A 25,239-nucleotide genomic window follows, 5' to 3' on the forward strand; every position below is an offset into this window, starting at 1 on the left:
CTGAAAATATTGTTTTTTCCCCCCATATCCTAGAGAAGCTGTGTTTACAGTTTTTCAATTAAAAAAATCACCAAAATATGTTATTTGTCAAGGGGTTGCATACAACTACATGTATATAGTTATGTATATATGTATATATCTTTATATATTTATCAGTCTGACTCTAGTCCAACTCTAAAACAACAGTTTTTTATATGTGCGCTGTTGCTGCAGGAAAATTAACAAAATTAAAGTTTCTTTATGACAGTGAAGACAAAATCAAAGTACTGTTTTATGTTTATGGATCAAACAATCTACCAAAAATCAGTGTCCTAGTCATTTATTCCTAAAATGCTTGAGATCTATTGAATGACAGATTAATCATTTGATTAGAGCCTGATTGATAATACATTTTTGGGGCCGATACCGATATATCAGCTAATAATCTTTTATATACAGAATATATTTATAAACACACATTTTTGCAATGATCCTTCAAATGTGGATATCAAACACTTGTTTGATATGAGATGTAATGGAGGCATCATATTTTACAGTTTAAAAATAAACTATCGTATAAAAAGAAATCAGTGCACTGAAACAGTAAACTTCACTGGGAATTTAATAATAAATATAAAAAGAAGAAGAAGGAAAAGGATCAAATATACATAATATGCTTCCTATATAACATGTATATATTGGCACATATCAGACAACATATACGCCAATACTGATAAATCTCTGATAGGCCAATATCGGCTGATAATATCAGCTGACCGATATATTAGTCGGGCTCTACATTTGATAAAATGATACATTTTTGCTCCAATTTTGGGATCTTGTATGTTACAATTAACTCTTTTCTCTAAACTTTACAGTAAAAACTGTTACTATGTGATTCTTTACTCAGCTATCTTGGACAGGATGGAAAGATGATGATGATGATGATGAAAAGAGTTATCTGCAAATATCCATGACAAAACTTTTTTCAGAAAGGATTATTATTATTTTTTTATTTTATTTTACTTTTACAAAGGATTTGTGTCACATCAGGGAGCCTTTAAGCTCTGCAAGGCACTCATCTGTGGTTCACGTGTCTCACGTCCAGACTGTGACCAGGACATTTTCTATACAGAGCGGCTTCCCCAGACTTCCCCCGCCATATTTGTCCCAGTGAGCTAGCTCAACTCTAACCCATTCAGACAGCTGCTTTTGTCGCCCTTGTGCTGTTTGGCTGTTGATATGATGCACGGTGGAAAATCGCTATTCCCCAATCTGACTGGGAGAATAGCCCGAGTGTTTTTCACCACTAAAAGGCTTAGGAGGACGACTGCTGCAGTGGTCCCCCGACTGGCTAGTCGGGCTGGCACTGCGCTTAGGCACGTGCCCAGAATCACTTATTGACATTTCACTGCCATCTGCCAAGACTGCAAGGTTTGCTTGGCAGGCTACACGTTAATAAGGTTGAATTTGGTGAAAACCAATAATAGAAAGAAGAGTTCCCACTTGATTTCATGTGAGAGACAATTATCTTTCACTGGAGGCTGTATTTACACTGTGGACTTGGCTTTAATGGTCTGTGGTGGTTTTCTTTGTGTTTTTTCTTTAAATAAATACAGTTAAAAAAAAAAAAAAAAACAGGAGGTCACAGAGGTCACACACACTGCCTGGAGATATCAAGGTCAAAACCCATCATTGCACAGTGACCCACAAGTGTAAGACGACATCTTATCAAAATACTCCAACTCTGCCTGACACCAGTTCAGCAGGGACTGTTTGGGCAGGAAAGTGAACAAGAGGGTTCCCTCCTTTCTTTCTAAAACAAGTGCCCTTGTTCAAGACAATTAACCCCCAGCTGTTCCTCTGGAGCTGCTCAGTGGGAAATGGAACAAGACTGTGGCTATATCGGGCAGCTCCCGAGCGAACGTGTCATGTGCTCCTCACCTCCCTCACCTGCCTCTCCTCCCTCAGGTTATTGTTGTCTGTTGACGTTTCTCATTCAGTGACGGCTGTGTTGTCGATGCCAATTCATATTATGTAACACAGGATTTTATAAGCGAAATATGTCTATAAACAGATGCTCTCTCAATTTTAAGTCTCACTGGAAAGGAATGCCACGGTTTTGTCGTGATAATGCCCATGAAATCTCACAGTTCAGGGGGGTGTGGCAGCTGTGTGAGTGGGGGGGGGGGGCGTATACAGCTGCGCACAGCTGCCTCATCAGTCAAGACCCTGTGTGTTATCTGGTGGGAAATCAGCGTCGAAGTAGCCAATCGGTGCTTGAAAGGTGGAGTCATAACACTCAGCGAAGGACGAGTCTGCTGTCGAAGATTTGAAAGAGAGATGTGAAAGATGCAGGTTTGAGTTAAAAAAGCAATAGAGAGAGCTGTGGATTTATACGCAACAAGCCTCTAAAGATGTTTCATATCACGGTGTCAAGCAGAGGAGCTAATGGAACCAAAGAGTAAATGAAGCTGTTTTCATGCTTCTAAATAAGATCCAGGAGGTAGAGGTAAGGGTCAACTGTACATAATGGAAGATGATATTTAATATTAATCTGCAGAATCTCCTCAAAGGCATCAGCTGTTCATAATTCACTGCCGCTTTCTAATGGATTCAGCCAGAGGATATTTATATCATTTATTTATATTATTAAACAATATTAATAATAATATCACCTTGTCTGACTTCATGGTGGTTTATCCGTTAGCTACATGTGACATTGTTTATGATTATTCTCACTATGTATTAATCTGTTGAATATTTGTTTGTGTAATTAATTAATCTTTTTATTCTGTACAATTTCAGAAAATAGTGAAAACGCCCATCACAATGTCTCCAAATCTGATGTCTTCAAGATATTCATTTATTTAAGATTATATAAAACAGAGAAAAGCAGCAAATCATCACATCTGAGAAGCTGGAATAAGAGCATTTTTGGCACTTTTACTTCATAAATGACTGCGTAAATTTAATGGATTGTCAAAAAAGTCAATTTTATTTTTGTTGAACGGCTGTGGTTATGCTCTCATTTTAGTGCCTCCACTTCACCAACCCTCTCCACATAATGTGTCCGTACTCCAGTAGCCGCCACTCACTCATGACACATCTGCCAGATGTTAGAAGCTACTTATAATGATGTAATTAGAACCGAGGTGTTTTCCAGTCTCCCGTTTAAAAAAAGGATTGTGCTGCTTTGTTGGCTCAAGGTTGTTGCTGTTGAGGTTGTTTGCACTGATTATCATCAGTGCAGCAGCAGCTCTGCCAGACTGGATGATATTTGAACTGCTCTCTGTGTTTGTTCTAGGAAGAGGCCGCTAATGTATGCAGCCATCTGTTTAATTGTTACGGTTAAAAAAAAAAAAAAGACTAGTTGAGTAAAATCTCATTTGAATTATTATATCGAATTTCATGTACATAATAAAACCGCATTTGATTCGGTGTCGCACTCAGCAGAAGCATTCTTGGCTATCTGTTTGAATCTTGTAATTACAGTCTGTGATGTTGAAATGAAAAAACAGAAATTGAATGCGTTTTTCACTTTTCACATCTTACCAAAACAATATTGCAATTACTGTACAACACCATCTCGGTTGTGATGATTTTGTGAGATAGGACGCTGCTTATGTACTCAAATATATAAAAGGATGGGAGTCAGGAGCCCAAATAAACATTGAAACATGTTTTTCTTGCTGTAATCATTCCTCCTGTTCATACTGACCATTAGAAGATCCCTTCATAATACACTTACAATGGAAGTGATGGGGGACAAAATCCACAGTCCTCCTTCTCTTAAAAATGTATTTAAAAGTTTATCTGAAGCTAATATGAAGCTTCAGCGTCCAAATGAGTCAAATCAAGTAGATATCTTTCAACGTTACAGTCTTTTTAGTGCCAAAGTCCCTCTTTTTGTTACTATACTTCCACCTGCAGCTCAACAGGGAAACACAAAGAGGGAATTTGATGCTAAAAAGACTGTAAATGTGTCAGATAATCACTTGATATGACTAACTCAGACTGCTGAAGCCTCATATAAGCTTCACATAAACTTTTAAATGACTTTGTGGACACACTATGGATTTTGACCTCCATCACTTACATTGAAAGTAGGGGTGTGCCTGAATACAAATACATTATTCGACAAAGCACAAATGTGTGTTTTACAAATATTTGTTTCATACAAATATGTAGAGGTCTGTCTGCAATGAGGCGATGAATAAAGTTTTAGCTCAGTAATCAGCGCAGTCGTCTATGATCTGGGAGACTCCAGTTCAAGACCCAGTGTGGGGACCTCCTTCATAAGGTAGTTTACTTATGAACACTTATTGTAACACTTTAATTTTCTAAAATTAAAAGTGTAATAAAAACAAAAATAGGATTTTTAAACCTTTTTCCACTTTTCTTCAAATACAAATACAAATAATTTCGCTGCCTCAACAAATACAGATACAAATACAAATACTGGGCTCTCTGCACATCTCTAATTGAAAGCACATTTAAAGGATCTTTTAATAGCCAGTGTGAACAGGAGGAATGACCACAGCGAGGAAAACCTCTTTCACTGTTCATATGGACACCTGACTGATGTTTTAAGACTCACTTGAAAAATTGTGAACTTGTCCTTTAAAATAAAAACATGAAATCACACTCAATGATGAACCCAACAAACAAAATAAATGTTTGTTGGCAGTACAATGTAATAATGCCAAATGGACTCATGCATGTTTTCTATATTAATGGAAACTTTCAGTTCTATTGTTGAACAATCAGACAGAAAGCTGGAACAAGTGATTTTATACAATTATACACCTCTTTTCATTGCCATCCACTGATTACAATTCAATTTCAAGCCTCAGAATTCAATGGGATGTAGATTTTTTATTTTTTTATCACAGTCTTTCATGACTGTTCAGCCCTCATGAAATTCACTGAAGCTTTTATGCAAGAAAATATAAATAGACATTTTCCAGAGTGAATTTACTCAGCACTTCCCAATTGCAGAGGAAACTGATGTTTTATGCACACTTTGTAGCAGTTGGTTCAACTTCAGAGACCTTTGTGGCATCCATTATTTGGTATGATGACTGCATGAGTGTGCTTTGTGCTGTAGACACACACATTCCCTCGAGATATTAAAATCAAACACAGGTGTGATGCTTTGCACTGAAAAGAATAGAAATTTGTCACTTTGGACTCAGAGATTCCTTTATGTTTGGATATGTACTTATTTTACTGAGTTGTCACATGTTGCTATGATGCATCTAAGTTGACTGTACAATACATGTTGTCTGGAGCTGAAATGTTTAGTGTATATAATGATATAAATAATTGGCTACTATTTTTGTAATTGAGTAATTGCTTGTCATTTTTCTTTGTCACTGCCTCTCAAAAGTGAGAATTAGCTGCTTTTCTTGGTCTGATAGTAAATTGGGTCAGTTTATGGTTTATGGGTCAGTTTTGGTCAGAATAAACATTAGACTCATGCTGTAGGGATTTGTGATACACATTTATCACTGTTTTCTGACGTTTTTAAAGACTATATGATTAATTGATTGAGAAAATTATTGGCAGATTAATCAATAATGACAATAATAGTTAGTTGAAGCCTTAATTTTGACTCTACTGATGTATGATGTTAAAGTAATCCAGACATTTGTAGGTTTGCTTTACAGTATAATATTAATGGTCACATCATAAAGTTCCTTCCCCTTTAATTAATTTGCTGCGTCTGTCAAGCTTTGCATTTTAGCGTCACATTTAGATTTATCACTTGAATATTGTAGAAAACAGGTCCTGGGTTTTTGCTGCTAAAATGACAACTCTAGCTGACAGATTTTATCAGCTGTAGCTTATTAACGTTACCTCTCATGGGTTGGTTAGAAACTCATCCTGTAGCTGACTTTTTAAATGCTCTCCGGCTGACTGACTCATTTTAAAATGAGAAGCATGCAAAAGGATCTTGGCCACATTCATGATATCATACTGACTCAGCGTGAGTCACCCTCACGCAAAAACACTGAGACTCCCTCTTTATCCTCACCCACTGGATACTTGTTTACCAATGGAAATTATATTTTTAGCCTCTAAATGCGACCTAAAGATCATGGTTTGACCTAACACCTCTGTAGTTTGTGTTCCAGGGTTGAGCTAGTTAGCACAAACCCCACATTAGGGTTGAATACTGGGGATTGAGATCATCCGGGTTTCTCACCAAAACCTGCTCCTGTTTCCTGGGAACAGTACTGGCAGTATGCTGGGATTTTAGGCATCTGTGTGTCTGTGAGACACTTTCTCCAAACCTCATTGATGTCATAGCGCTATAACCCGACCTATAATGCTTTTATTAGCCCAAAGTAATATAAATGGATCAACCTTTCACCTGCAACTTTCACTGATTTTCTAATTACTTTCCATTCTATAGTGAGAGGAGCATCAAGTGTGGAAGATCTCCCTCACATTAAATCTGTTCCTCAAATCTAAATAATTACACTGAAATGACCGCTGGCACTGCAAAGTAATAACATGAGGTCAACTTTATAAAGATGGTCAGACGCTCACACATAAATCATAACAGAAATATGCTGAAAAATTAGAATCAAATGAAGGTGTTGGCATAGTGTTTTGTTTTTTACCCCAGAGACAGTGTATTTATACTACATGATATGGAAAGACAGCATCAGAAAATTAGATTGATGTATATTCGTAGGAAGTAATACTTTGAAAATCATGAGAAGAGCAAACACACCTTCATAAAAAAATAATAAAAAGATCATTAGCTTCATGTCTTTCTAACGTTAATTAATTGGGATGATTGCTATCGGAAAAACTTTGACAAGCAACAAGACTAACCATCTAACTCAGGTAAACTTACCGAATCCAATAAAGAGCAGAACACAGATAACAACAGATAAAATATCTAATTTCAACAGCAGTAGTGTTGGACGTGATTAGAGGTGGGGTCTCACATCGATAACAACAAGGCTGTTGTATAAAATAATCGACTCCTCCGGGATACCGTCTGATGAATTTACCACAACCAGAACATCTCACTTCATTAGCAACAGTGACATTGTAATGTGGAGGGTTTCCACAGTCTGCTCTCATTAAAACTCCCTCTGATGTTATCTCTCAGTATTCAGACAGCACCTTTTCCTTCAGGACTTAAAGATGATTATTGAGTGTTTGATGCTACGTTTATACGCCAGAAATCATTTTTCTATCAGTCAAATAAGGTAAGATGAATGGAGTAGGGAAGATATAGCATTACTGAACTTTTACACGGATGCAATGCAAACAATACAAACCTCTTTGACATTTTCTAGCTTTCATGAGACTTTGACGTTACTCAAAATCAATTTCATTTACTTCAGTCATCACATATTCACACTATATTCCATTAAATTTATGAATTAAATCAATGTACGAGTGTTCTCGTGGTGATTTTTATTGACTATTTCCCTGCAACCCAAGTCTCTTATAATATGATAACTGCAATGACCGACTTCTGAATGATCGCTTGGAGAGAGTGTGAGACGAAGGAGGTCCACCGAGAGATTCTGTGGGAAGGTTTATTGACCGTTTCTGTGGAAAATAAAATAGTCTCGTTAAGCGTGCAGCCAACTTTGCCTCCTCTCTCTCTCTCTCTCTCTCTCTCTCTCTCTCTCTCTCTCTCTCTCTCTCTCTTTTAACATCCTGCAGCAGATCTGAGAGAAAATGGAAACTAGTTAGAGAATCTGTTCCTTCATCCATCTTTGAGCTGCTCTCCTCTGTCCTGCCCTGTTTATCTCTTCTTCCTCCATGTTTCATTTCTCCTGCGTGTATGAGCTTCTCTTCCTAACTCTCTGTCTGCTCTCTCTTTCTTTTTTTTTTTCCTCCTTTTCTTCACAGTCCACTAAACACAAACCTTTTAATTCCTGGTTTCTGCATCCTTTTCTCTTCAGTAGCTCGGTTCTCGCTTCTTCTTCTTCGCGGTTGAAAGGCAGAAGGTGTGTGGCTTCTGGCTGACAGGCGCGCTCCGAGGCATAAATCTCCAAACATATGAGAGGCAGCACACATAATCTTTCAGGCTGTTGTGAGCATTGAGAGATGTGTGTGTGTGTGTGTGTGTGTGTGGGTGCATGTGTATGTTTTCAAAACAACTATTAATGTAGAAGGAGCAAAAAAAAACCCCGAGAGATAAGTAAGTGCGACAGATTGTATGCGTGCATGCATGTGTGTCTGCTGTGCAATTTTATCCCTCATATTTATCTGTCTTTTGACGTGAACGTTAGCGTTTCTTACATGTTTGCGTACACATGCATGGCTGAGTGCCGTGCCTGCATGCTCTCGGCTTGTCGTAGCCTCAAGAAATCAAACGGCAGCGATATATAGCGTTTGTGAGGACTAAGCAAAGACCACAGATGCATAAGGCAATCGGAGCTGGCTTCACATAGCACTGTGGGAGCTCATTACTGTATTCTTTGGGCTGGAAAATGTCTGTCAGTAAGGATTCATTAAAAGCTAACCTGTTGCAGCAGCTCCTGCTAGAGCTGTAATGAGAGGTCCTTTGCAATTTGGGCTCCCCAGCGGTTCAAATTGGACAGGTGAAATATCAGTGGTAATCTGCATTTACAGAGACAGAGACTGTCGAGATTGAGATTGAGGCTTTATTGTGGTCATTAGCATCACAGCGCTCGCATTTGCTCAATTTACGGAACAGTTGAAACCAGCTCGTTGTCGTCTGCTCGGGCCACTGCGCTTCCTCCACGCTGCAGGATAACAACCGTTTATTTTATCTTTCTTCAGAGACGTTTCCCTCTGCAGCCGCTGCCGCTTGCCCACTTTCTGTCATCGCTTCTACACACTCCACTCTCCACTTCTGAAAATTTAATTAAACCATTGTTCGATAGTTTTTGTGTCTCCGTCAGTGTTAATGCAGGTGGACATTCTGAGGACATTCAGAGCTTATTTTGACTCTGATGTTGGTTGGAGTTGCTTTGTTTAACCTGGCGGGCTGTGCTGCTCTGCTCTGTCTGCAGTGCTCTTATTTTATTCTCGGGACTCAGCTTCCTTTTTCTTGAGCTTCTGTTGGTAAAGGAAGATGGTAAAGGCTGCTTCGTCTGAGGTAAACTGTGTATTTTGTCTGTGCCCGTGTGCAAAAGCTTTCTTTTTTAGTCGCTTTGTCTCTTTCATTGATTTCCCGAAGCCATTTTCTTTGCCTTTGTTTATGTGTTCTATGTTTTTTTTATGTGCCAGCTCATTGATTACTGTATTGTCATCACAGTAAAGATAAATGTTTGTTTTCTTTCTTTATCAGTGCCTCTACCTGTTTGTTTTTCTCCCCTCTAACTTCTAATCTTGTGTCTCACAGACTCGCACGCCACGTGTGACACGACTCAGCCCAACACAGCCGGCTCTTGCTGACCAGGCCAGCAGGGTATCCTTTGCGTCAGCTGAAAATCTGGAGACCATGTCAGAGCCTGATATCCCCATCGGCTTTAACCGGATGAACCGGCTTCGCCAGAGCCTGCCTCTGGCCCGTTCGTCCAGCCAGGCCAAGCTGCGGGCGCCAGGTCAGACCACTGTCTCTATAGTCCATTTATTTTTTTGCCCTGTTCACATAATCACTTTGATTGTTGTTGGCATGGGTTAGCTGAATCTTCCTGCCCTCCCTGATGGCAATGTAATAGGGAAGACCCAAGATGTATATCGTACCATTGATCCCCCCCCCCACACACACCTCCACCCTCACCACAACTGCAGTAGCGGCTGCTGCAGTACAGAGCAGTAACATTACCTTAACTGTGATAAAGCAGCAGGGCTATAACTACGTGTGACACCAAACACATCAGGAGATCGTAGCCCAGCTGCAACACAGAAACTCTCTCAAATAGACATAAATGTGCTTCTAGTGAGTCTGACAGTAGCTCGCTGACTACCAGCACCGCAGAAATACACACTATCAATTGTACACTGTGCAGTGGTCAGTCAGTGTCCCCACAACCCCAACATCATCACACGGTGCAAAAACTACTTAAAACTGGTTAACTACTGGCCTGCTGCAGGGTGCCCAGTAAGAACTTAACCAGAGATGTCTGACTTTACCATCCACAGGAATGTTTATTGAATGTGTATGTGGTTGTTCTGGCGGTATCTCCTCTTCTGCTGCCAGAGAGCATGTGATGAGCTCGAGGGCCCGATGCATCGACTCTCGACTCTGACAGGCGTCTCAAGAGGGAGAGACTGATTGATTCAGCGAAAGGAACACATGTACATCAGTATTCATAAAAGCTTTTGCATCGACCATTTATGGTTGAATGTTGGCGTGTGGAGGGCGGCATATGAGGCTAATTCATGTGTGCACATTTTGGACTGTGATTTATAAAGAGAAAAATACATACATTCATGCATACACATGTGCAGTCTGGATCCTACGCACTGTTTTATAAATGAGACCTCAGGTTTGTCGTTGATATGTCAGTTAAGAAATCAGCTCACTGTAGAAAGCATGTAAACACACTGACACAGCTCTGAGGGAGGTTCCAGCAGAATTTGAGTGTATATCAGCTACAGTAGGACTGCCAGGATTTGATTCATAAGTTGAGCGGTCTTGGCTAGAATTTAGGACCAGAGCAGAAATGAAGATGGAGGAACAGGATGCACATCACAACTGCTCTGCCTTCCTTTTCCATCAACCTTCTATATCTGTCAAAATTAGGATGTAGTCAGGTTGTTCTTACACAAAGCTTAGTTTGTTTTCAATCAGTCAATCAAGTATATTTGTCACATGTAATCATATAAGGTACAGAGTGAAATGTAATCCTGCCAGTTCCTTCAATTTGTGCAATAAAAAGAGTTTAAATAGAACAGAAGCTGTTTAAGTAGATGATCCTTGTGGCCTGAGGGTAGAAGCTCTTCTTGAGCCTCTCAGGGGAGGGAGAAAAGGCCATTATCCAGGTGTTTTGGATATTTTGCCTTATTCTTGCAGCGCCTGGTGTAAATATGCTTTAGGCAGGGTAGAACACCTCCTATTGTATGTTTGGCCAAATGAACCACTCTCTGCAGGGCTTTGTGGTCCTGTTTGGTGCTGTGATGTTCCCCGTCAAGACGCTCTCAATGATGTGAACAGCAAGGTACTTGAAGCTGTCCACCCTCTCCACAGAGGAGACGTTGATGTTAAGGGGGCGTTGTTCCTTCCCTGTTTCTTCCCAAAGTCCACCCTCTTAAGGTTGATTGAAGTCTCCAGCAACAATGAGCGCAGCATCAGGATTACCAGTCTGTGAGCAGTTCAGGTCTTTTCAAAGATCCGACAGGGCAGCCTCTGTACTCGCCTGCAGCGGGATTTAGACCGCTGTGATAATGACCAGAACTCCAGATCAGCTGAGCAGGGACTGGATAGCATTTTAACATTCCCACTGTCACGCCAATCCTTATTCACCATAAAGCACCTCCTCCTTCTTTCTTGCCAGAGTCCTCTGTGCTGTCAGATTGGGATACAGAAAAATACGGGATTTAGGCAAAGGACATACTGATACTGATATCCCGTCGGAAACTGATGCGGGCAGGGAGGTCTTCCAGTTTATTATCCAGTGCCTGTACGTTAGCTAGCAGGATGCTTGGCAGAGAAGATCAATGTCACCGGGATGGCAGCTTGTGTTTAATCCCTCCACGTTTACCTTGGATTTATCCTCCGATGTTGAGATGGACACAGATGGTCTTGCTTGCTTGCTTGCTTGTCTTGGTTGGGATCATAGCTTGTTTCCTCGATGTCTACTCCAATTTTTACTCCAGCGTTTACTCCAATGTTTACATTTGACCTCGACCAGCCAGGTAGCGGACTTGGCAGGAGGAGGGTTTTCAAAACGGCAGTGTGGGAAAAAGACGGGAGGATCATACGATTGACAACATCGGAGACTCTTGGACTGAAGTTTTGAATCAAATGTAAGCTCATTTTTCAGTCTGCCTATAGAAAAGTCTGATCAGTTCACAACATTGCTTTGATTGACAAGTGGAGAGCAAATCACATGCTGGACGTGTCCATACATGTAATTTATTAATCTTGTCCGATGTTTCTGACAGGAAGTAGCAAACATCTGGTGTCTTGATCGCTGTGTCTTCTTACAGGGAATCACTTACTTACTCGAGTTGCCTGAAGGTATCAAGCGTTAATCTAGTAAACCTGCCACAGTCCTCCAAGTGTCACGTCAAAGTCAGACTTCAGCTCACTTCCTATAGGAGCTCTGAATATAAACAGAGCTCTCTAATGCTTCCAGATGATGGTGCCAAGCTACCTTTCATGTTTCATTAATGGTTTTGGCAGGAAGCAAAATCATCTGCTCTTTTTAGAAGCAGCTCTCTAGGATATGGAAGGAGGCTGATGCATTTGAGTGAGAAAAGGTGGGACAAAATGCAACTAAGGATTAGCTATAAGCCTTGAACATATGTGAAGAATTTCACCTTTTTCAAAGCCAATTCTGTAACTAATAGGAAGCTGTTGAGACTTTGGCAATAATCTATTAATCTACAATAATACAAACCTGATGTCTACTCATGACAAATACATTTTAACCATATAAAAAGATTAAAATACATATATTTATTCCAATGGAAAGGGTTTTAAGCGCCATGCAACAGACTTGCTTCGGTGTTTAAACTGTTCTCCAACATAAAACCTTCTATAACACATCTATCACCAAGCTGGTGAGATTTTTCACTTTGTTTACATCTCTGTTGCAGCTTCCAGCTAATGAGAGGATGATAATGATGCGTTGTCTCGCAGGACTTTATTTGTTTCGATGCAATATTTATCAAGGCACAGAAGAGACTACATGTTCGAAGCTGTAGATAGCAGAAGATAGAAGAAATATTTACAGTCTGATGTTGTTTTTTTTATTTTACATGCTAATGACTCAAAATGTAGATACATTTATGCAAATCTGAGGTAAACAATGTGGCCTGAAATAGTGTCTTAAAGAGTGACTTAACAATAAATCCCCTTTGAGTCATTGACTGATATAGATTCAGGTCCTAGTCTATAGTCCTAGTCCTAGCAGTTTGCCTCTTACGCCTGGCTGAGATGGAAAAGTTGATGTATTGATAAAAGCAAAATGAATGAAAACAGATTTATCAAATTAATAATGAAGTATCTCCATTCAAAGCATTCTCCTTGAGATGTGATACACTTATCCCAGAGCTTCTTCCATTCCTGGAAACATTTCCTGTGGTCATCTTTTGTCACCGTGTCCAGAGACTCCCGCGTTTTCTTCCCGGATTTCTACCATGGTGGCGAATCTTCTCCGTTTCACTCCCAATTTTGATTGGATTTTGTCACCAAGCTGTAGGCAGTCCTGTAATTGCACCCTGTGCTATCACTGGCATCAGGGAATGAAGCATACATGACTTAATCGTCCACTGAATCTTCAGCTGCAATGAAGAGACTAAACATGGTGGCAGACGAAGAATGAATACATGAAACTAACAGAAACATCATATATTTCCATCATGTTATCTACATTGTTTTAGGTTTAACTGGCGCTCTTTTAATGATGCCTTCTTGTTGTGACTGCTTCTTCTGCAATTGTTTAAATGGTCCAGAGTGTTTCTATGACTTCTAGATGACCACCAGGGATCAATGCGGCTGAAATACATCAGTGTTGACAATCCAAGTAAAGATAAAGGGATGCTCCTGCAACTGTCTGACAGCTATAAAGGGGGCTGAGGGTCATTGGGTTGACCGTGGGTCGAGATGTGTCAGGGTTTGAATGTTTTTAATATGTGATGGAGCATGTTCAAGCTAAAATGGGTGTCAAGTTGCTTCTCTTGCACTCTCAACAGGCACAAAAGAAACAATATTTTGAGGTGAAAATTGTCCCTTCACTTTCTCTCTCTCTCTATCTCCATCCCTGACTCTAAACATCATCACACCCCCCTCCCCTCCCCTTCTACCCAACCCTTTAAACCATCTCGGCTCTCCCTCATTGATCCTCTCCATCCATAAATACAGGGATCTTGTTCCTCCAGCTTGGGGAGGAGACTCGCAGGGTGCACCTGACCCACGAGCTCACCAGCCTGGATACTCTGAGGGCCCTCATTGTGCACATGTTCCCCCAGAGGCTCACCATGGCCATGCTCAGGTACACTTGGATCACATTTAATTGACTCTAAACAAAAAAAAATGTATGAGTGTGTGTATGTATGTGTGTGCTGTGGCTATATTTTAATTGGTTTATCTGTTGATTGGTTTTTACGATTCATCATTTAGCCAATTAAATCCAAGGCGACGTCTTTAACTGTCTGATTTGCAGCGCTGCATTTACTCTTCATTTAGTTTTAAGTTTTAGAAATGAATCACAAAGATGAGCAGTGTGAGTGATGTTGCTACTTCAACCTCAGACACAAAAGTAAACAGATGGAAGAAGGAAAGCCTCGATGTTACATGCTTAAATAAAATCTCATCTTTTGGGTCAAAGCTCATAAAAATCACATTGCAATGATAAATTTCAGACCTGGTGTTACATTACAAAGTGTCTATGAAAGCATATTTTTCCACAGTTGGTTCAAAAAATTCAGTTTCCATCAAACTGTTGTCGAGTCTTAATAATAGATTACTGTATAATCTGCTCTGAAACTACTGTCAATACAAACAGTTCACGTTGCTGCTCCAAACTCACTGAATAATAGATTCATGATGAGTTCAATATCAAACTGCGTCCAGTTGATTCTCTCATTATAGGCGCCTCACGCAGTTAAAGATCCTCCAATTCTCCTCCGCGTCTGTAAATGACTTTACATCTCTGCTTATTATCGAGTAATAGGAGCTGAAATTATCTTTATATGGACTATCTTGTTCTCTTTTTTTTGTTGTTTTTGTTTTGATGACTATTGATGTTCAGGTCTCCCAGCACGGCTCTGCTGATCAAAGATGAGACCCGTAACGTCTTCTATGAGCTGGAGGACCCGCGGGACGTTCAGGACCGCTGCGTTATTAAGATTTACTGCAAAGAGCCCGTCTACGGCACCTACCCCGGACACCACAACCCACACCTGGCTAACGGAGACCTGCGGGTAAGTGTGTGTGTGTAAATAATGTAGAAAGGTCCGACTGCGGTTCCTCAGAGAAGAAGATAATGATTGAGACGTTATACAGTATTTGTGACTTTCATCCATATTAGCTTTGTATTATCGTGGTGCCAAAATGTAAACTGATGCCAAGAAAATGATCCTTCTTCAGTCACAGTCACCTTTTTCTTTCATTACCAATTCATTTTCGGTGCAGCTGGCTTATGATTCATAGATTAGGGAGCGAGACAAACACTCGTCTCATTCTGGCAGTGGAAGATAGCAGCAAACCAAATAATGCTACGAATAATACATTTTGTAATTCCCCTGGAAAATTGTTATTTATTTACCCCCACGCCAATATCCATCTCCCACGTAACTCTGATATTATGTCTCGTGTGTTTACAAACATTAATTTGTGTTACATAATGTGTCCAAGCATAAGTTACTTTCATCTACTCTCTGAGAGGGTTTGAGTGAGTCATGTGACCTTAACTCCAGCGCTCCAGTCCTTCACATCAGCGCTGCTGACGAGGCTGGATGTAGACAGACTGTAAAATTGCATAAACACTGTTCCAAGATGATGGACCGCCGCGGTCCGGTTCATCTGAGGACCGGGTCATGGATGCAGACTCGTGTTTAGGCGTATCGTAAATTTCACTCAATAGCGGAACAAAACGCTTCACGGTGACTCGACGTGGCGCTAATGCACACTCAGGAGGAGCCGCCAACGCTGTGACTACCACCTCAGTCTTATTTTGAACGGGTAAAAATAAAAAAAACAGATAAAAAGAAAACAAGAATAACAATAAAATGAAATGAAACCTATACAACAAACTCAATAAACAAAATCTCATAAACAACAAAAATTAAATGTTACATGTTTGAAAAGGAGTAGGAGGAAGTATACAGTTATTTATATACATAAACCCCATAAACTCATATATACAATTTTATAAAAAAATATCCAAATTCTATGTACAATCTGATACTAATATCACCATCACATGCAGTGTTACCTCTAACAAACTGATCAAGAGCTCTAAACATGAGCTCATACAGACTGTAGAAGATGGATGCAGCGAGGTGTGATGTCACCGTCGGTTTGAGTCGCTGCTTATGGTCCGCGTCATCTTTTCCATTTGGTGACGGGATCTTCCAACTAAGGCGTGCAGGGTGTTTCCTCTCATGTTGCCTCGAGCACAGTAATAGTTTCCGCTTGATAGGGACTGACAGGTTTCTCATTGATTGGACTGTTTTGGCAACTGTCGTCCTGTATTATCATTTACTACATGGACCCACGTGGGGGAAATCCAAGTTTTTTGTGACTGACAGCATCATGCAGCACTTTCATCCTGCTGCGTGTGTGTATATTTATGTTCTCTGGAGTCACAAAGAGCTCACTAATAAATAACTGATGATGCAACATTATTATCAGTTATTTATTAGACTGTAAATCAACCATGTGTTATGAATAATGGAAAACAGGTGTCTTGTACTAAGATATCATTGTGGGATCACTATGACGCACAGTTTTTAATGGATTTAATGAACTGTAAAAGTACATGGAGGAGGATACAAGCGATACAGTCTTTGAATGTCAGATTGATGGGGGGAAATCCCGGCACTCCCCTGCTGCTGTGCACACATGTATGTTACCATGGTTATCAAATGATTTGTGTAAATATATGCAGATCAGTAATGAAACCGCCCTGAACAGTTTGCAATCAGCTGATAGATTTAATAGAAGTTAAGGTTTAGAAACACATTTCTACTGTCATATAATCCTGTAGTTGTTCACTTTCAGACCACAAACCAATTGCATCAGTCTGCTTCAAAGTGAACGAAAACCCTCTTTTCAAGTTGTTTCCTTCTGCACCTGAGTGTGACTGACAGTTTATACACCAGCTCAAATGGACTGTACCCAACCGGAGAACACACCAGAGTTTGTTTTAACTGAACCAAACAGGTTAGGTGTGAAATCCCCTTATGGGCGTTCTCTCATGTGGACCAAAACAACCGTACCGAGGTTAACCTCAGTTATTTTTGGGGTGGAAACATGATCCAACCTGAACTAGCACAATGAAGTTTGTGCCTAGTTTATAAAGTTTTAAATGGATTTGGCTCTTCCTCCACTATGTGACTTTGTGTACACTCGCTCAAATTAGCTTTGGGCTAACAGTGCATCTTTAATGTTGAAAACTGTACACCGTCCCAATAAATAAATACAATCAAAATTGAATTTAGAATTTAGCTTCTTCAGGACCTTCTTCCTGTGTTCACGTTCTTGCTCCCGCCCCAGACACAACCGACCAATGAGCGCTCTTTCATGGCTTGTAGTGAAACATTTTGGTTTGACTTGATTATTTTCTGTGTGAAAAGAAACTGAACCAAGTGGAAAAAGCACAAAAGTTTGCCAACTCATCCATAGATTTGGACCAAACTATAGGTTTGAAGACAGAGAGCCTGACGGTTTCTCTGCAGGAGATAAAATGTGTTTGATGTATCCGAACATCCTTAGAGTCCAACCTTTATTTTGGCTGTGAAACCACCACCTGCTAGCTGACTCACACCCAAGTTATCCGTATAAAAACTGTCTGTGTTGCAAAAACAGGTTTGAAACTTCTCATTCAAACAACTCAAATAGTCTCATCTTAGTCACAGCGAATGGATACATGTAGCTGCAACGTTTGAAAATGACTTACAGCTGTGTTCTTTCCCTCCTCGTTACCCTCGCTGTATCCCCAATACCTGTAACATCCCTCCTGCTCAGTAGCTCTGCTCTTATTGATGAGCCACAATGGGATTTATCTTAATTCATCAGTCAGCTGCTGGCAAAATAAATGTGGCATCAGCCTGATTAGCATGATTACTAATCCTTTATGCATTTGGTTACAGCTGGAGCAAAATAAACCATTGCCAACAGATAGACAGACAGAGCGCCTGATGTCATTCAATTCTGCAACGTTAGTGTTTTCTGTTATGAGGCCTTGTCTTTTTTTTTTGTCTCTGTCTAATTACGCTCTGATTATGGAAATGAGAAATCGGTAATTCAGAATGCTGCTTTTATAGAATAAAACAAACTATAAACTTGATAAATTACATTTCAGAGAAGCGGGCACTGAAAAATGAATCTGCATATTAAACAGTTGAAGTGAAGTGAGTGTTGGAGACAGCGGGGCATTTTTGACACATTTGTTGCTGTCAATCAAACACCTCTGGGGCAATTATTGTTTACACGCTCGTGTGTATGACTCACAGCTGATGTTTTGGAGGTCAACCGCTCCGGGATCGGTCACCGTCTCCAGTTTCTGTGTGCCTCTGAAACCTTCCTAGCGTTTTAAAGCCTTATCAAACCAGCCGGCTAACCTTGAGTTTTATGTGTGTGTGTGTGTGTGTGTGTGGGCTGCATCTACCGTTGCCAAGGTGAGTGACTAGGACGTTTTTGTGTGTTTGTGTGTTTGTGTGTATGTGTGTGTGTGAGCTTATTGAACCCTACCCCAGCAGAGCCAAGATTATTCCCTGATTGCAGATCACAAAAGCATGACCAGGATTACTGGACTCCATCCAAGTCAGAGTCAGGAGCACAGAATATGGTTAAGGATGAGATTGATTGGCAGATTTTCCACAGCGGGAGAACGGTCAGTTATGAACGGCGCAGACAGGACGAATCTTTCAGGAGTTTACCTGCCATTGACATCTGGTGACTTCAGGGAGTCTTAAAGGGGGGAATGAAACGATTGTGTGCCTTCAGGAAAATGATGGTGTCGATACAAGGCTGTTGCTAAGATACAAGATGGAAGATGATGGCACTAGAGTCATTAGTCTGCTGTGAGGATGTCCACAGGGTGTTGTTCTAAAAGGCCTAAGGGTTACTGTGGGGAAATATTGGTTTTTCAATTTGCATCATCTCCAGGAGATAGCCTTGTGCATCGTAAGCAATTACATAGTTGTCTTTTTTTGTGTCTCCTCGCTATATATCTGATACTCCTGACTGGCACCCTCCTGATGCAGGGCTTTCGCTTACACCACGCTCCGCTGCTCTGCATTCTGCTCCACTTTGTGTCGCCTTTCTCTGTGACATTTAGGATTGATGATAACAGATAATCTTTTCATGCTGAGTCCGTCAATAAGCTATCAAGTGCAACTTAAAACACACTTAAGGGAACTTAGAGTGTTTCCAGTCAGTTTTGAAGCAGCATCTGAATTGTTGTAAAATGTTACGGTAAACAGCACCGGTGTACTGTCACATAAAGATTCTTATAATCACGAGTTTCCAGGCCGTTTCTCACTGCTTAAAAATATAAAATAGACGAAATTGGATACAATTTCAAAGATAAAGTGAAGCTTCCTGCTCTGACTTCCAGCAAGGAGAAGAATAACTCCTGGTAGAGATGATGTTGTTGTTCTATGACACTCAGAGCAGCAAAGTACAGCTGCAGGTTAAAATATTTGATAATCATCTCCATTAATCATATGTATATATGAAAATATGCCATTTTAAAAAAATATATACTTAGACAAAGATATAAAAGCACAAACAACAGAATAATAGGTACAAAGATTAACAAAGAAGAACAATAACAAAAACCAAACTATAAAAAGTCATTGTTTCCATAGATACTTCATTTGACATTTAGTCAGAAAAAACATTAAAATAAGGATGACACTCTGTGTGTATATGGTTATAATAAAATATAAATACATTTCCCAGTAGAAACTTCACTTAATTATGACGATGCCAGATTTAATAAGCAGCTTAAATCTCACAATGATATTTTCCAATAAGCCATTAGGCTGTGGGTAAACATTGTTTACACTGCTAGTGGAGCTTAAACAAAAATTGTATGTTCAGTTTTAAAAATACGGTAGTATAATTTTAACCCAGGTGACATTTCCTAGTCAACTCTATCCAATCACATTGTCTTACAGTGTCTATATTAGCACCACATCTTGCTTGTATTGACAAATGACAAACACCATCGAAAACACATCATTTATCTTTTCTTCCACTGTCCAGTTTCCCCTCTAAAGTTTCTGTTTACATTCAGCAAACGTCATGTGTATTTCCTAAGCCTAAAAAATGTCCTGTAAACATTAACTTCTTCATAAAATGTTTAATAAATAAATAAAATGTGAGCTGATTTTTGATCATTTTGAAACCTGTATGTTTACTTGTTTACTAGATATCATCTTCTCTGCTGTCTTTTGCTGGATTGTGTGAGATCCACTCATAATATACTCCTCCATAGTCAAAAATGACTCAATATTAATTTATGTGTTCTTACAGGTGGGGAAATTACTTCTGTAATGTCACCCAGTGTTAGAAAAAACACCATAAAATATATATATATAGCTCCTCCATCATTTATTTAAAATCTGAGTCATTACTGCTGAAGTTATTGGCTCTAACAGTCTCAAATAATCACTGTTGCAAAGCTACATTTTCCTTAGAGAGCGTTTGTTCTCTTTCGCATCCTGCACAAAGTTTGAAATTCCAATAACAATCTTTTAATAAGTTTATTGTCATCAATTAATATTTCTCCTCCCACAGAATATGAAACAAGAGAGAGAGAGAGAGAGAGAGAGAGAGAGAGAGAAGTCATTTTCTAGGTTAAGAAAGTCAATAAAACCCTTTTACTCCGGGCCTAAAAGCCAGTTGAGACTTATTTCCTGCTCTGAAATGCTGGGGATATATACGGGCTCAGTTGTGTATCTCTTCTTCTTTTATTTATTCATAGAGGGAGATGGTTTATGCACCTCAGGACTCTTCACCTAACCGCCGCCTCAGCAACCCGCCCATGTCATCCCAGCATTCATCTGCCTCTGCCTCGCCTCCCCAAGGCTCACCATCCCGCGCCCGCCTCCTCTACAGCGGCGGCAGGCCTTCCTCTTACGCGGGGCCGCCCCACCACACCCACTCCCTGCCGCACCCGCACTCCCAGTCCCACCACTCCTCTCCCCACCAGCAACCGCAGCTCCACCAGCCCCCTCAACCTCAGCAGGCCTTCTGCGCCTCCTCCAGCGCCATCCTGGAGCGCAGGGATGTGAAGCCCGACGACGAAGTGGGGGGATCCAGGAGCATAATGCTGCTACGGGGAGACGACCGCGGGGGAGGGGGGATCTACGCGGACCCCTACTCTCTGGGTCCCGAGACGAGCCGGCTGAGTCTTGCTGGAGGGCCTCACTCCCCTCTTCCATCCAGAGCAGACCCCTACGGCTCCTTATACCGGCGTGGAGGGGGAGGTGGAGGAGGAGCTGGATCAGTGCGTTCACTCACCTCCTATTCAGCAGCCGCTTTACAAGGAGAGCTGATCGAAAGCGGCGCTCTCTACAGACCAGGAGGACCGCTCTATAACGACGCCTACGCCGCGTCTATGTTGGCCATGGGGCTGCGGGTGCCGCCGCCCTCCTCCCCGCAAAAGATACCCGACATGAGGGATTCCTACGGGGGCACCATGCCCGGTCGGGGCTCCCCCGGGAGGCAGAGTTTGCGAAGGGACTCCGTGACCTCCTCTGTGTTTGGGGACAGTCCCAAAGCCAGGGGCCAGGGCTCAGGGTTGGGTCTCACCTCAGAGCAGCTCTGCTTGATGGCCATGCCTGGAGGGGAGGGAGGGAGCTCCGGAGGCTTCGGGTCACCTCTGCTGGGGAACGAGACGGAGACCAGGTAGGACACTCTCACCTCATATTTCTTTATACATGCTGGTGTTCACAGGAGGTGAGCTGTGATATACATATTCAGCTCACATCTACTGTAGTTACAAGTACAGAATATACTTATTTAGTATGCTAGATGTTTAGCACTTTACAGTATTTAACCATTAAATTAAACTATGTAACTGTTAAAGGAAATAGCTCATTTATTCTCTTATGAATGAAAAGCTGAACTCATTGAACATGCAGTACTCTTCCTTACACCAAGTAAGACTGAAGGTGACTGATGTTCACAAACTTTACTGATATGAACTTTAAAAAATGCATGCTCGCAAACCAGGAGGTTACGGACGCTTGGTGACAGAAACATATTTGTATCATCAGTTCCAGCTCGCGACTGGCTGCAGACCATGTTGAAGCAGTTTACACTCCAGTAGAGCCGGTTTATATAAAATTAGATGTTTTGACACAGTGAACATGGTGAACACAAATTTTCCTGTTTATAAATGTTGTTGTGACCGAGCTCTAATACAAATGTTGAATGGGCTGCATTTATACATCACCTCGCTAGTCCTCTGACCACTCGATGCGCTTTACACTACATGCCAACATTCATACACCGATGGCAGACGCTGCCATTGCAAGGAGCCAATCTGCTCATCAGGAGGAGCTTCTAGTGCTCACATACACTCACACACCGATGGCGCAGCCTTCGGGAGCAATTTGGGGTTCAGTATCTTGCCAAAGGACAATCTGACACGCGGACTGGAGGAGCCGGGGATCAAACTAACCTTCCGATTGGTGGAACACTTGCTTTACCCCATAAAACAACTATTGAGAGTAAAACTATAATTTTGCTTGATTCTTCAGTGCTGGCCGGTGTTTAAAACTGTTATTAAAAGGGGAAACTGGTAGCCTGCTGATTAAGATGCATATAATGTAACTGCAGTGTCCGCTGTTTGATTCTGGCTGTGGACCTTTATTGCATTTCTCACCTCTTTTTGCCGCTGTTTTCTGTCTCTCTGCAAATTCAGCTTTTGAATAAAGGCAAAAATGCAAAAAATGTTATAACAATAACTGATTGTTCATGAACAGTTTTATCAATACAGACTTTCACCTACAAATGCGGCAAAAAAGAGGGAAATTATGGTAAAAAATAACAAAAAAAAGATGCAGTATGTTTTAAAAATGTGTAAAACAGTTATCAGTTATGGTATTAAGACTAACTGTACAGTTAATCTTTGGTGTGTGAATCCAGGGAGCGTATGGAGGCGATGGAGAAGCAGATAGCCAGCCTGACCGGGCTGCTGCAGAGAGTACTGAGCAGAGCTCCTGAGGCAGAAAGCCCGTAAGACACACACACACACACACACACACATTTATCTTTCTATAGCTGTTTGACATAATGCATTCCCTACTCCCCATACCTTAACATAAACATGCTTGTCATTTATATACTCTTATGATTTTGAACAAGGTTTAGTTGCAAAACTATGTAAAAATGCTCCCTGAAAGTCAAAAGCCAGGGCTTCAACCTGCTCTGAACACGCCGTTTGCAAAGTCACCTCTACTTCCTCCTGGTGATGATGTCAGATTGTTCGCAGATGCGTTGTCCACTTGCATATTTCAGATCGGATTCGGGCTCCAACATATACGGATGTATTTGAGAAGTTTCCATCTGAGTAAAGAATGAGAAAAAGAAGTGAAATCCTACTACTACTGTTTGTTGACGTAGCCTCCATAGCTGGCTGAAGCTGACCAATCAGAACAGAGTGGCGGTCATTGGGAGGCGGGCCTTAAAGAGACAGGAGCTAAAATGGTCTGATTCAGACAGAAGCTGTACTGAGGGGCTGCATAAAGAATCAGTAAAAGCTAAATAAGGAGTTTTTAACTATAAATGATGCAAAGATATTCCAGTAGAGCCCCAGAATATAAATATAGACCTGGAAATGTGCATGATGTCCTCTTTAAAACCAAATCTTAACCCTCATACAGACCTTTGAGGTAGTGAGCCAGAATGCACTCACAATGCAGAAATGTCCTCATTACGATGCTTTCAAAATAAAATTCCTCCTCAAAAAGATAGAAAAGAGGAGCCCAAACATACAATCTTGTTTCCATCACTTTAGAGGACATTACACTGACATGCATTGATTTCCTGGAGACTAACCCGAACCTTAGCCAGCAATTAGCTGACCCCACAACATGAGTAATACAATTAAACACAAAGACATGTACATGTATGCTAAAAAGAGACACACAGGCTTTGTCTGAAATCACTTCCGATTTCCTACATTATATATATATTTATACGCTTTATGCTTTAATATTTATGAGTCCAAAATCCAAGTTCATTATTTATTCCCTGTATACATTGCGCCCTCAAAAACCGAAGTGTCAATAACAAGTACATCACTCGTAATTTAATGACAGCATCTGTCAGCGATGGCAGTAAACGACGATGATTCACGTCCGAAAACGTCCTCGCAGCAGTTTATTATTTTGAGAATAATGAATGAGCGAACGAGGAAGTGATTTCAGGCACATCCTCCGTACGCAGCAGAAAGCACATTCTTTGAACGCAGCAGCAAGCAGCACATATATTTTCCACATTTCCCATCATATATCAATAGCTTCTCAGTAGCTAAGTCGATAGTGTGTTCTGGCTTGTAAGTACTTTAACGCTTGCCTCTTCCAGGGAGAAGATTGAGTCAGCCAGTGACTGCTCAGCAACTGACAGTAAGTGCTCTCACTACCCCAAAAAAAAAAAAAAAAAAAAAAAAAGAGACAAACTATTCCCTATCACTGCCTGTCACTGCTCCCCTCTGCTGCTTGTTTGATAGCCACATAAATTGCCTCCTCTTCCTCTCACAGAGCTGCCGCTATTTCATTTTTTTCTGCATAATTCTTAAAGTGCCTCATACGTGATGGTAATGGCCGACTCTGCAGGCTTCTTCATACTGTATGCGCCGGCTTTTTGCTGCTGCTCCTGCTGCTGCTGCTGCTGTGTAACTGGTTGTCCGTGCTTCTTGTTTTAGCTGGACGAACTAAAAAAAAGAAAGGTAGCTATGTGTTCCTGAAGTGTCTGGTAACCTGTTCCCTCGTCTACCCCTCTGTGTTCTTTATTCTTTATTTGGATCCCCCTTCACTTTTCCCTTCCCTTGTTTCTTTTTTATGAGTTAGAAACCATGTGAGTTGCATTAAAATCAGAATGAGAAAATGTTGGTTTTCTTCTTTTCGTTGCTCTGAGTGAAGCGTTGGTGGGAGCTAGAAATATCTCATGTTCAAAATAAAAAAACGTCTGGTGAGCAATTTGTCTGCGCTCTGGGAAAATAATCTTCCGTGTGTGCACACCTCTGCAATCATGAAACATCAAACTGCTGCGGCGACAGCGAGCGCTCATGAAACTGCACGTTTTGGAGGCAAAATGGATAGATTTCTTTTGATAAAAGTGCTGCTGGTTTTTTTGATGTGAATTAGCCAAAGAGGAAGAGATTTTAACGATTTAAATGAATGTCTTCTTATCTGATATCATATAAAAATACAGATAAGCCTGAATATTTTTGAATC

At 40.8% G+C, this 25,239-nt stretch overlaps 1 protein-coding gene across 7 annotated transcripts in view; it reads left to right on the forward strand.

Moving 5' to 3' along the window:
• The window catches only part of srcin1b (SRC kinase signaling inhibitor 1b), a 126,789-nt gene that overhangs the window by 76,525 nt on the left and 25,025 nt on the right, over positions 1 to 25,239 (forward strand). For all 7 annotated transcript variants that reach the window (XM_067575962.1, XM_067575964.1, XM_067575965.1 and 4 more), the window contains 6 exons: positions 9,329 to 9,530; positions 13,961 to 14,090; positions 14,850 to 15,021; positions 20,757 to 21,682; positions 22,928 to 23,017; positions 24,368 to 24,408. In XM_067575962.1, coding sequence (XP_067432063.1) covers positions 9,329 to 9,530; positions 13,961 to 14,090; positions 14,850 to 15,021; positions 20,757 to 21,682; positions 22,928 to 23,017; positions 24,368 to 24,408 — 1,561 coding nt within the window. The remainder of the gene's footprint in view (positions 1 to 9,328; positions 9,531 to 13,960; positions 14,091 to 14,849; positions 15,022 to 20,756; positions 21,683 to 22,927; positions 23,018 to 24,367; positions 24,409 to 25,239) is intronic.

This window comes from Thunnus thynnus, chromosome 20 (genome assembly GCF_963924715.1).
Source record: "Thunnus thynnus chromosome 20, fThuThy2.1, whole genome shotgun sequence".
Lineage (NCBI taxonomy): Eukaryota > Metazoa > Chordata > Actinopteri > Scombriformes > Scombridae > Thunnus > Thunnus thynnus.